Source organism: Panthera tigris, chromosome A2 (assembly GCF_018350195.1).
Source record: "Panthera tigris isolate Pti1 chromosome A2, P.tigris_Pti1_mat1.1, whole genome shotgun sequence".
NCBI lineage: Eukaryota > Metazoa > Chordata > Mammalia > Carnivora > Felidae > Panthera > Panthera tigris.
In genome coordinates this window covers 167,482,805-167,494,136 of record NC_056661.1, presented here as the reverse complement: position 1 = coordinate 167,494,136, position 11,332 = coordinate 167,482,805, and the positions used below count along the sequence as shown (strand labels likewise).

General features: G+C 44.7%; 1 protein-coding gene across 5 annotated transcripts in view; it reads right to left on the bottom strand.

The window, feature by feature from the left end:
• The window catches only part of DYNC2I1 (dynein 2 intermediate chain 1), a 57,358-nt gene extending 47,078 nt beyond the window's left edge, over positions 1-10,280 (bottom strand). For 4 of the 5 annotated variants that reach the window (XM_042976751.1, XM_042976756.1, XM_042976762.1 and 1 more), the window contains exons 1-3: positions 10,192-10,280; positions 3,254-3,307; positions 1,688-2,102 (exon numbers count right to left, since the gene is read on the bottom strand). In XM_042976751.1, coding sequence (XP_042832685.1) covers positions 1,688-2,102; positions 3,254-3,307; positions 10,192-10,206 — 484 coding nt within the window. In that variant the 5' untranslated portion in view covers positions 10,207-10,280. The remainder of the gene's footprint in view (positions 1-1,687; positions 2,103-3,253; positions 3,308-10,191) is intronic. The other variant, XM_042976769.1, reaches the window with a different exon arrangement.
• Between the last annotated feature and the right edge of the window lie 1,052 nt (positions 10,281-11,332).

The window sequence follows — 11,332 nt, the reverse complement described above, 5'->3', positions numbered from 1 at the left end:
GTCAGGACCCATTATGTTTGCAACATCCATCAGATGTCAAAGGACACGAGGATGTGTAAGCCCAGAACTCAGGGAAGAAACCTAGCTGGGGACCAAAACTTGGAAATCAGGAACAGATGACAAGTGTATAAAATCATGAGAAAAGATGCAGTCAGAGGGAGGGAGCAGATGAGGTAGCCCAAAGAGCAAGGCCACACTTCCCAGAAGAGGAGGCTCAGAGGAGATGGGAAGGGCCCGGAAACGCCAAGGAAGGGGAGGGAATGTCAAACAGTCTAATCGTATGATTACTCGTATCGATAATGCCTTGAAGAAATAAGGTCAGGTAGCAACCACAAAAGAGTGATGCGAGAACAAAAAAGATTTTGTTAGAAATAAATACCAAGAGCATCAATATAATAATACTAAAAAGAAGCAACGGATAGGATAGTTGCTGTTAAACTTACCGAGTGGTGAACCCGCTAACCCGTAAGCACACCCCTAGGTATACCTCACCCAACAAAAATGCACTCACGCCTCGACAGCTGCACCGCTGCTGAGCTGTGTGCCGACACCTGAAGTGGCCCGGCAGAAGGCGACAGCGTGCAACACGAACAGGAATGAAGGGCCTGGTGTCCATCCTTTTCGGAACCAGGATCTCCAGCCTTCCTGACGATTCTAACAATTCCTACACATTCTTTAAATATATTCCTTTCTGTGGGGCGCCTGCGTGGCTCAGTCAGTTGAGTGTCTGTCTCTTGATTTTGGCTCAGGTCGTGATCTCACGGTTCGTGAGATCGAACCCCACCTCAGCCTCTGTGCTGACAGCGCGGAGACTGCTTAGGATTCTCTCTCTCTGTCCCTGCCCTGCTCGTGTGTGCACATGCTCCGTCTGTCAAAATAGATAAATGAACTTAAAAAAAAAACAAAACATGATTTTAAAAAATAGTAATAAATATGTTCCTTTTTGTTTATGTCAGCTAGTTTAATTTAAAAAATACAATACTTCCATTTTAAGGTGGGGGGCATGCACCTTCACCTTAGAATCCTGGGAATTTAGACAAAAACATTTAAATCTTACTTACAATAAAACTGACACTTTTGAGGTATTCTTATCAAAAAGCATTATTTTTGGGGCGCCTGGGTGGCTCAGTCGGTTAAGCGTCCGACTTCGGCTCAGGTCATGATCTCACGGTCCGTGAGTTCGAGCCCCGCGTCGGGCTCTGTGCTGACAGCTCGGAGCCTGGAGCCTGCTTCCGATTCTGTGTCTCCCTCTCTCTCTGACCCTCCCCTGTTCATGCTCTGTCTCTCTCTGTCTCAAAAATAAATAAACGTCAAAAAAATAAATAAATAATAAAAAATAAATGAATAAATAAAAAGCACTATATTTGTTTATTTACAATGTAGACTCAGCTTTACTTGGGTGATCTAATGAGTTTCAAGAGTAAAACTCTAGCAAATGAGAAACTGTGTTACTCCTTTCACTGACTGAATGGGTTTTTAAAATATCAAAAAGAAAACAGCGAAAAGGACACACACACACCAGAGGCCTACGCCTTCAAGGCCCCAGCTCAGCCGTCTAGAAAAGCACGAGAGAAAACACAATGATGAGTGAGCAACCGCTCCGAGGAAGCTCTTTTACGGAGAAATGCAGACAAGACACAGCGAACGGGGGGCTTGAAGCGGGGCCGCCTGCCGCAGAGACACGCACCTGCCCGCGCCCTGCGCTCCGCCGGCTCCGGGAGCTGCCAGCCCAGCAGGTTGTGCTGGGCCGTCTGCCTCAGCTCCTCCCTCCTCGCTCTGCGCTCTCTGTCCTTGTCCCTGTCTTTTCCTCGACTGTGAGACTTCTCTGCGTCCTGCTCTCGGTATTTCTCTTTGTGCCTTTCTCTGTCCCGGTCTCTGGAGTCCTTTTTCCTTTCCCTCGGCTTTTCTCGGTCTCTGTCCCCACGAGGGTCCTCTCTGGACGCGTGACCGTCTCTCTCAGCAGGCCTCTCTCTGTGCGTGGTGTCTCGGTCCGGGTCCCTGTGCCTTTGCTCTTTGTCTTCAGGGAAGTCCACTTCTGACTCCTTACGAAGCTTTTTTCCTCTGTGCTTCTTATCTCCCTTGGGATTCCCTGAGTGTGCGGCCTAAACCAAGAGAAAGAAAGCAGAATCCGGAATGTGAGTCCTGCTCATTGAGGTGTCTTCACGCTAGCTTCCCCTGCTTTCCATCCCAGCAAGACGGGCCTGGAAGACGCGTCTCTGAGGCCACGGTAAGCGGAACCCGATGGAGCATTTCTACGACTGGCAACGGGCACCCGTTCACAAGGGACATTCACTTTTGCTGGCAAGTCAAATCTGAAATACTATACCGAACAGAAAGAAAAAGAAAGGCATACTGTAGCTGTGTCTTAAAGTCTCTGAGACAGCAACAGCCTGGGTCCCACTCGAAGAACAAGGACACTCTCCCTCATAAAACTCTCAGGAGGTCTCGATCTCAACCCATTAATCTTAAAGATAAAACCCCCAGTAATTTTACCAGCAAAAATGGGTTTCTTCAGGAACGGCAGAGAATTGCAGCCTGGGACAATTAAGCTGTGGCAAAACCACAGGTGATTCTGCAGAACAGGGAGAGGAGGCTCTTTCACAGAGGAAAGGGGGAGCCGGGAGGGGCCGCTATAACCTAAAAGCCCATTGGGGTGAACCGGGAGCCCGAAGTGTGGTGGCGGCTCATGAGCTGAGCTGTCGCCAGGGCAGGAGGAGACCTCCCTTCCTCCTGCCGGGCTGGCAAAATAGTATCACGTGCAAGGCGCGTCTCTTCCCGTCGGGTCTGCAGTGGACAGTGGAGTGGTGGTGCCTGAGCCCCCCCAGTGCTGGCCTCCCAACCCCCTTTTCCTTTAATTAATTTTCACAGCCCAAGCCCCTTCCACACACACCACACAGACACACACACGCACACACGTGCACACACAAATACACACATGCAAACATACCACACACACACACAGACACATACGCACCCACAGTGCACACTAACACGCGCATGCACAGACACACATGGCACACGCCCTGAACCCTAACAGAAACCTGATGGAGCTGGTGGGACGCGGGGCTGGGCAACCCCGTTCCCCCCACAGTTCCAGAGCTATTAACCGTACGGCTTTATCTCTGAGTCGAGAATGCTTCTGAAATGAGCCACACATAAGCAAAGTTAGGCTGTGTTGAAAACCAAATAAAACTGTCCAAGAAACCATCCAAGGTCCAAAAGGACCCCAACCCAAATCTTTAAAACGTGTTACCCAGAGGTGTTTTCTGAGGTCATCTGCTTTCCAAGTATCATCTTTCGTTCTTCTCTAAAAAGAAAATTATAAAGTTAGAATTTTTAAAGTTTAAAAAACGAATTTTGCCGCTCTAGTGAGCTGCTTTTTTATTAGGCCATGTAAGTCAATGGCAATTAGTCATTGACGTGCAAGAAATTACTACCTACTAGAAGGAAAGGCATTAGTAACACAGACTTTTAAAAAAATTACTCCTGGGGCACCTGGGTGGCTCAGTCGGATAAGCGTCCGACTTCGGCTCAGGTCACGATCTCACGGTTTGTGAGTTCGAGCCCCGCGTCGGGCTCTGTGCTGACAGCTCAGAGCCTGCAGCCTGCTTCAGATTCTGTGTCTCCCTCTCTCTCTGCCCCTTCCCCACTCATTCTCTCTCTCTCCGTCTCTCAAGAATAAACATTAAAAAAAATTTTTTTTTAATTACTCCCTAGTCTAAATGTACCTATAAACGATTATAGTATGTGTTCTTCTGAGTACTTCATAAGAGTAGGTAACACACACTCCCCACCTTTCCCCATGCCACCCAGTGCCCCATGTCAATGTCTAGTCCCACCGCCCAACATTTCTAGCTGCCAATGGAGCAGTTTCCCCTGAAGTGTCCCTGCTTCCCCTGAAGTGTCCCTGCCTGGCAGGCTGCCCCTGTCAGGGGCTGAGCACACAGCAACATGACTCCTCCATAGGCCCATATACAGTTCACCTGCCACGTGCAAGACATATTTGAATAATGAAAGAAACTCACGAAGCAAATTGCTCAAGGATGTTTTCTGTAGACAACAAGAGAGATTTATCCAGATTATTTTATTTTCCCTTTGAGAAACACTGCTTTGAGGGTACCAAAAAAAAAGGTAAAATTTTTGTAAGGTCCAGATTTTTTTAAATATTTTTTATTTTTAAGTTTATTTATTTTGAGAGAGAGAGAGCAGAGGAGGGGCAGAGAGAGAGGGAGAGAGAGAATCTCAGGTAGGCTCTGTGTGGTCAGAGCAGAGCCTGATGTGGGGCTCAAACCCACGAATCATGAGATTATGACCTGAGCTGAAACCAAGAGTCAGACGCTTAACCGACTGTGCCACCCAGGCACCCCTGTAAGGTTCAGATTCAAAGCTAATGTAGTACAAATGAAAAACGAATAGTTATTCATGGATAAGCCACCAAAAATCTTGGTGTGAAAATTAGGGAAATAGAAAAATCATTCACAAGAGTTCATAAGTATGCTAATTAGAAATAAATACAAAGCAATCACTTTTAAGATTCTAGCCAAAGTATACTATAACCACAAAATGTACTGAGTTCCTTCTGGAGTGGATTGCAGGTCAGCAGTGTAGGGAGAGGGTCGAAGACAAACCACCGACAGCAGGGGGTAGCCGAGCTCCATTCCCACGGTGGGGGGTAGGGGGCGCTGGGAGCACTGAAAGGAGCAGCCAGGGCAGGGAAAATCACCCAGGGGTGGTCTGCGTAAATGCAGCCAGGCTGGCTGTGTCTGCAGGCAGGCAGCTGTGCAAGTCAGCAGCCCACCTTCCCACAGAGGCCTCATCCTTCCTGAGGGTTCCATTTCCAGGATGGCTCTCAGGTCCTAGGGAGAAATACTCCTGGGTTGCAGACACACACGGACGTCTCCAAGGGACAGAGGAAGGGTGCACAACTGCAAATGTACGAGAAGGAGAGGCAGGCCTATCCAAGTGCTGGCAAAACGACCCTTCTTCCCACCGCCCTGAGCTTTGCCAGACGGCAGCCCCGGGGGGCTGGGCCACCACAGGGATGTGGCCTTAGGCTGCCAGGAGCTGCTAAATGTTAGGGCTCTTCATGCAGGAGAACCTTGTAAGTGGGTTAGTGAGGACCATTCTCAGAGAGCCCAGTGTACTTGCCCTAGAACATGCAGCCTTTCGAAAAACAGAATGAAATAGCCCCACACCTGTCTGAACAGTTAACAGCAGTTACCATTAAGTGAATGGCTGGAACATGGCGATTCCTAATTCATGACAACATTTAAAAGAAAGTAGAAATTTATTTTCTTCTAAGGATAACCTAAATATAAACATATATATCTACATATATATGTTTACACATTTCAAGCTACGATTAATAAATTTCATGACAATAATAAACTCACACATGACCAATTACTTGGTATGTAACAGAAAAATTTAGAAATTTCTAGAATTTTCATTGGGCACTGAAATAAATAAAAGCCATAAACACTGGAAGCAAGGCAGACTAAAGTGTTTTTAAAGAACTGCCACTGAAAACTGTCACTACCCTTATCAGGGTAGTCAGCAAACATGCCATTAAATTTTAGTTTTCTAAGAATAACTACACAATACTGAACCCTGGTATGATCCTAGCAGAAATAAAGAACACAAAACTTGTAATGTTAGTGACAGCTATGATGTCAGCAAATAAACATACTGACACAAACCCAAAGAAGAGCTTGGTACATGGTAAAGTTACAATAAACAACATCGGGACGCCTGGGTGGCTCAGTCGGTTAAGTGTCTGACTTCAGCTCAGGTCATGATCTCGCTGTTTGTCAGTTCCAGCTCCACATCGGGCTCTGCACTGATGGTGTGGAGCCTGCTTGGGATTCTCTCTTTCCCTCTCTTTCTCTCTGTACCCCTTCCCCACTTGCGTTCTCTCTCAAAATAAATAAACTTAAAAAAAATTAAACAACATCAAAAAGTCCAGTACAATTTTATTCCAATCACTTCATGAAGGCTTTATCCTTCCCTTGACTTTATGGAACAAAATACGCTAATTCTTCAGCACTCTAATAATCACATGACTAAGTTCTAATGACCAGGAGATTCACTTCCTAAAAAGTTAATGACCAACTTGCAAATGAGAACCTAATATGGGTATTCAGTAGCTGCTTTTGCTACTTTGAAATGTTTATTTTACAAATATGTATTAGAAAACCCCCAAAATAATCCAAAGCAATGCAAAATGTGATCGACTAGGTGAACTGTCATCCAAGATCACAGAAAGCCAGCAGAGAGAAAAGATCTAATAGGGAAATACATGTCTGACAATTAAATGTTTGGGGAAGTAAAGAGCCTGAGGAATCTCCATGCTCTGGAATCCTAACTCACTGGTTAAGAACAAGGGTTTTACAAACAATTCTGGGAAAGGACTCGGAGGGAACGAGCAAAGCAAACCCCTACTATTCAAAACACTTAACTTTAATTAATCTGATGCTTCATTCAAAAATATGAAAACTCAGTCAGGCATTTGAGAAAAAAAATGACATAAGAAAGAGAAGAATCAAGAAAAATAAACAAAGAAAACAACCCTGAAAGAAAAGACTTTTAACTCTAGGGATCAAACTGAGGGTTGACGGAGGGAAGTGGGTGAGGGATGTGCTAAATGGGTGATGGGCATTAAGGAGGGCACTTGTTGTGATGAACACTGGGTGTTATATGTAAGTGAGAATCACTAAATTCTACTCCTGAAACCGATTCTACACTGTATGTTAACTACCTTGAATTTAAATAAAATCTTGTAAGAAAAAAAAAATAAAGAAAATGACCCAAAGAAAAAAAGAGAAATATTAATTAAAAAAAAAATCAAAGGGATACATGCCCCCCCCAGTGTTCATAGCAGCATTATTTAAAATATTTATTTAAAATAAAAATTATGGAAACAGCCCAAGTGTCTATTGATTGATGAATATGGTGGGAGGGATGCCTGGGTGGCTCAGTAGGTTGAGCGTCAGACTTCGGCTCAGGTCATGATCTCACAGTTTGTGAGTTCAAGCCCCACATTGGGCTCTGTGCTGACAGCTCAGAGCCTGGAGCCTGCTTTGGATTCTGTGTCTCCCTCTCTCTCTGCTCCTCCCCTGCTCATGTTCTCTCTCTCTCTCTCTCTCTCTCTCTCTCTCTGTCTTTCTCTGTCAAAAATAAACATTAAAAAAAGTTTAAAAAGAAAAGATGTATACATATACAATAGAATATTACTCAGCCATAAAAAAAATAAAATCTTGCCATTTGCAAGGACATGAATGGAACTACAGAGTATTATGCTAAGTGAAATAAGTCAGTCAGAGAAAGACAAATTCCATATAATTTCACCCATATGTGGAATTTAGAAAACAAAACAAATGAGCAAAAGGGAGAAAAAAGAGAGAGAAATCAAGAAACACTCTAACTTACAGAGAACAAACTGATTGTTAGTAGGAGGGAGGGGTGGGGGGGGGGATGGGTGAAACAGGTGACAGGGATTAAGAAGTGTACTTGTCTTAATGAGCATTCAGTAATTTATGAAATTGTTGAATCACTATATTGTACACTAGAAGTTAATATAACACTGTATGTTATAACTGTATGTAATATAACACTGTATGTTAACATATTGTTGAATCACTATATTGTACGCTAGAAGTTAATATAACACTGTATGTTAACTCTATGGGAAATAACTTTTTTTTTTTTTTAGTTTTAAAAAATTTAAAAAAGCTTCCTGCACTTGCCCCAAGGGGAGACCATGCTCCCCAGCCCTTTACTTGTAACAAGTAATAAAAGTTCTTTGCTTTCAAAATTAATTAATTAAATTAGATTTAACAATTAAGTAGATGGAGTCAACATTAAAGTTGCAGAAACCAGAATATAGAAAACATAAAGTCAAGGAGATGGGAAATATGTGCCACAAATTCAACATCTAACAGCTGAATCAGAGTTCCAGAGAGAATGGAGAAAACAGAAAGAAGTACATACAGAATAGAAAAAAAAATGTCCTGGGGGCACCTGGCTAGCTCAGTTAAGCAACTGGCTCTCAATTTCAACTCAGGTCATCATCTCATGGTTTGTAATATCAAGCCCCATGTCAGGCTCTGCACTGACAGCAAGGAGCCTGCTTGGGATTTGCTCTCTGCCCCTCCCTTACGTGAGCACACACATTCTCTCTCAAAAATGAATGAAACATTAAAAAAGAAAGAAAGAAAAAAGTGTCCTAGAAGTAAAGGTAGACTTGAGTTTTCATTCTGAAAGGGAAAATCCAATGTCAAAAATAATGAATGAAAAAAAGACCCAAAATAAACACATTGCCATATATGCTCAGAACACCACAAAGATCCTAAATCTTCTGGAAAGAAAGAAAATGTTACTTACAAAAATATCTCATCAGCCAGACTGGTTGCTAGAAGGTGAAAGCAGAATGCCTTCAAAGTCCCAGGGAAATTAATTCTGATCCTAGAATTCTATGCTAAGCTAAAGTCTCAAACAAGTGTATCAGTATACTAAAGACTTTCTTCCTACATACTCTCATTTAAAAAGGTACTTGAGGATTTACTCCAGGGGAGAAAGGGGGATTTCAAGAAAGTTGATGACACTGGATCCAAAAAAACAGTAGACCTAACCCAGAATTACACATAAAAGAAATTCCCAGACAATAGCTTTGAAAAGGTCTAGAAAAAAATTAGCCGTGATTAGAACAGAAGTCAGAGAACTCTGAGAAGAATCTTTTAAAGCAGATTTTATTAAACAGATAATATGACTGATTAATAAGCTAAAATATGTAAGTGATAAGGTTAAGAAAAAGGGGATATGTTCTTTTTTGTCAAAGAGAAGGCAAATACAAATTACAGGAAAACCAAAGAACCATTTAAGAAAGACATGCTCCAAATATGAAGTAAACTACGTGTGGTACAATTAATTGAAAGTAAGAAAATATGATCTAGTGACTCTGATGCCAGGAACATAGTTCCTTGAGCAGCAGGAGTTGAGGGATACACGACTGCACTTTCTCTGTTGGTGCATTCACACCACTAAGTTCTACAGTAAATACTACTCATGTATTAATCATGTATTACAGTGTGGATTGGTTTTCTATTTCAAAATCAACCTACAAACAAATCAGAGAATGCAGGTTAAGAATGACTTATGAAAATATAAGAGAATGGTATGGAAGATGACAGTGGTCAGGAAGTTGGTGGAATTTAAAATAGATGGAGGGTAGCATAGGATACTAACTTCTTAATCCTAACCAATGGAAAGTCAAAAGATACTATCTAAAGTTGACATAACACAAAATAGATATAAAGAATACTAGTTAAGGGGTGCTTGGGTGGCTCAGTCGGTTGAGCCTCCGACTTCAGCTCAGGTCATGATCTCCTAGCTGACGAGTTCGAGCCCCGCGTCGGGCTCTGTGCTGACAGCTCAGAGCCTGGAGCCTGCTTCCGATTCTGTGTCTCCCTCTCTCTCTGCCTCTCCCCCGCTTTTGCTCTCTCTCTCTCTCTGTCTCAACAATAAAGATAAACATTAAAAAAAATTTTTTTAAACATGTTAACATTGCAGAAGTAAATGATAAAGGAAAAAACAAAAATAAGAGAAAGAAGGAAAAGTAGGAAATGCATGCAAACTAAAACCCTCATCTTTTACTGTTCAGGAATCAATACACAAGAAAAATAAAATTTACCGAGTGTAACACTGTTTTAAGCACCATTCTAAGCACTTTTCTTACAAAATCCCATTGACTCCTCATAAACACCTATGAAGTTGCTATTATTAATGTCCCAACTTTATAAACTGCAAAATAAGACCTGTTAAGTCATTTTCTAGACATCATGCAAGGAAGTAGAGAAGCCAGAATTCAAACTCCAGCCACTTCACTGCATTCCCTCCCTCGGAAGCTGGGCGCGACGCTGCTAACGCAGGTCAGAGGAAGAGGGGGTGACCCCCCGCAGAGCAACACCGTCCCATCACTCAAGAGTCCACGGCTCTGTACTCCCATCCGTCCACGCCACCACCTGGCTCCCGGCGACGCGCACACCCTGCCACAGCCCGCCCTGGACCAACTCCTACAACACCCAACACGCGACGCGACCGCGGCGGGAGGGAGGCCGGGACGCCGACAACCGTGCGCTCCGGGCCCACGGGCGACCCCGGGACCTGCCCCGCGAGCCTCCCGCTCGCACCCACCTTCCCGGGCTCCATCGCCGCTCGCAGGCCGCGGCAGCGAGGCTGGCGTCCCCGGCTCCTAGCAACTGGCAGGCGCGAGCAACCGAGCGCCGAACGACCGCTGTCCCGGCATGCCGCGCGCCTGCTCCTAGAGTGCTTGCGCTCTTCCGGCCCCTAGCCCTTGGCAGGCACGAGCAGAAGAGCGCCGGGCCACCGCTATCCCAGAACGCCCCGCGGCCGTTCCCGGAGCGCCTGTGCCTCCCCGGCGCCTAGCAACTGACAGGCAGAGGCAGCAGAGGGCCGAGCGATCGCTGGCCCGTCTGAAGTCCACTCCCCACCCCACCCCCCCGCCCCTGCAGCCCGGGCCTCGCCCGGTGATGCGTTAAGGAAGGGGCCGAAGCCGGGGTCCCCTGCCTGGTCAGCGTCCGGTTGGTGAGGGGGCGCGGGGCTTGGCGCGGGGACTAAACTGGGCTGACCCTCCGGCCAGGCTGGGAGGACTGGAGCTGAGCCGGGTCACTGGACATCCGGAGCTACAACGAGGAAACTGAGGCATGGCTGCTGAGCCGACTGCGGCTTAACCGGCTAAACTCAATCTTCTGGGGTCTTTTATCCTCGGAGCCCACCGACCAGGTGCCTGGAGGGCGGTATTCTCGGGTCCTGAAACTGCATCAGGAAGCAATCTCATGTCCCACCTCTTACAAGCAAGAAAATTAAGCACCCCGAAATTAGACTTAGCAAATGTACGGATTAGAGAAGAGCTTTTCATCTGTGTATGAAGGTTTTGCGCCTTAAAAATTATTTTCCCATATATATCATTTGATATTACACACCCTGTAGGATACTCGGAATCATAAAGTATTTGAAAATGTAATTGTTGAAAGAATGATTTTTTATAAAAGACAAGGGACAAGAACTGAAACATTAAGACAAATATTCTTCATCTCAGACTTATTTTATCAGACTTATTTTCTTTGAAACTTACTATTAAACATTCAAGACTGAAGAGGGATGGTCCAATTCCAGGGATGCAGGTTATAACTGATGTTTAGCTGTGCTTTCACAAACTGTTTTGGATTTGTTTAGTATGCAAATGTAACTAAGAAAGGATTCCACTTGGGGCACCTGAGTGGCTCAGTGGGTTAAGTGGCTGGCAGGTCATGAT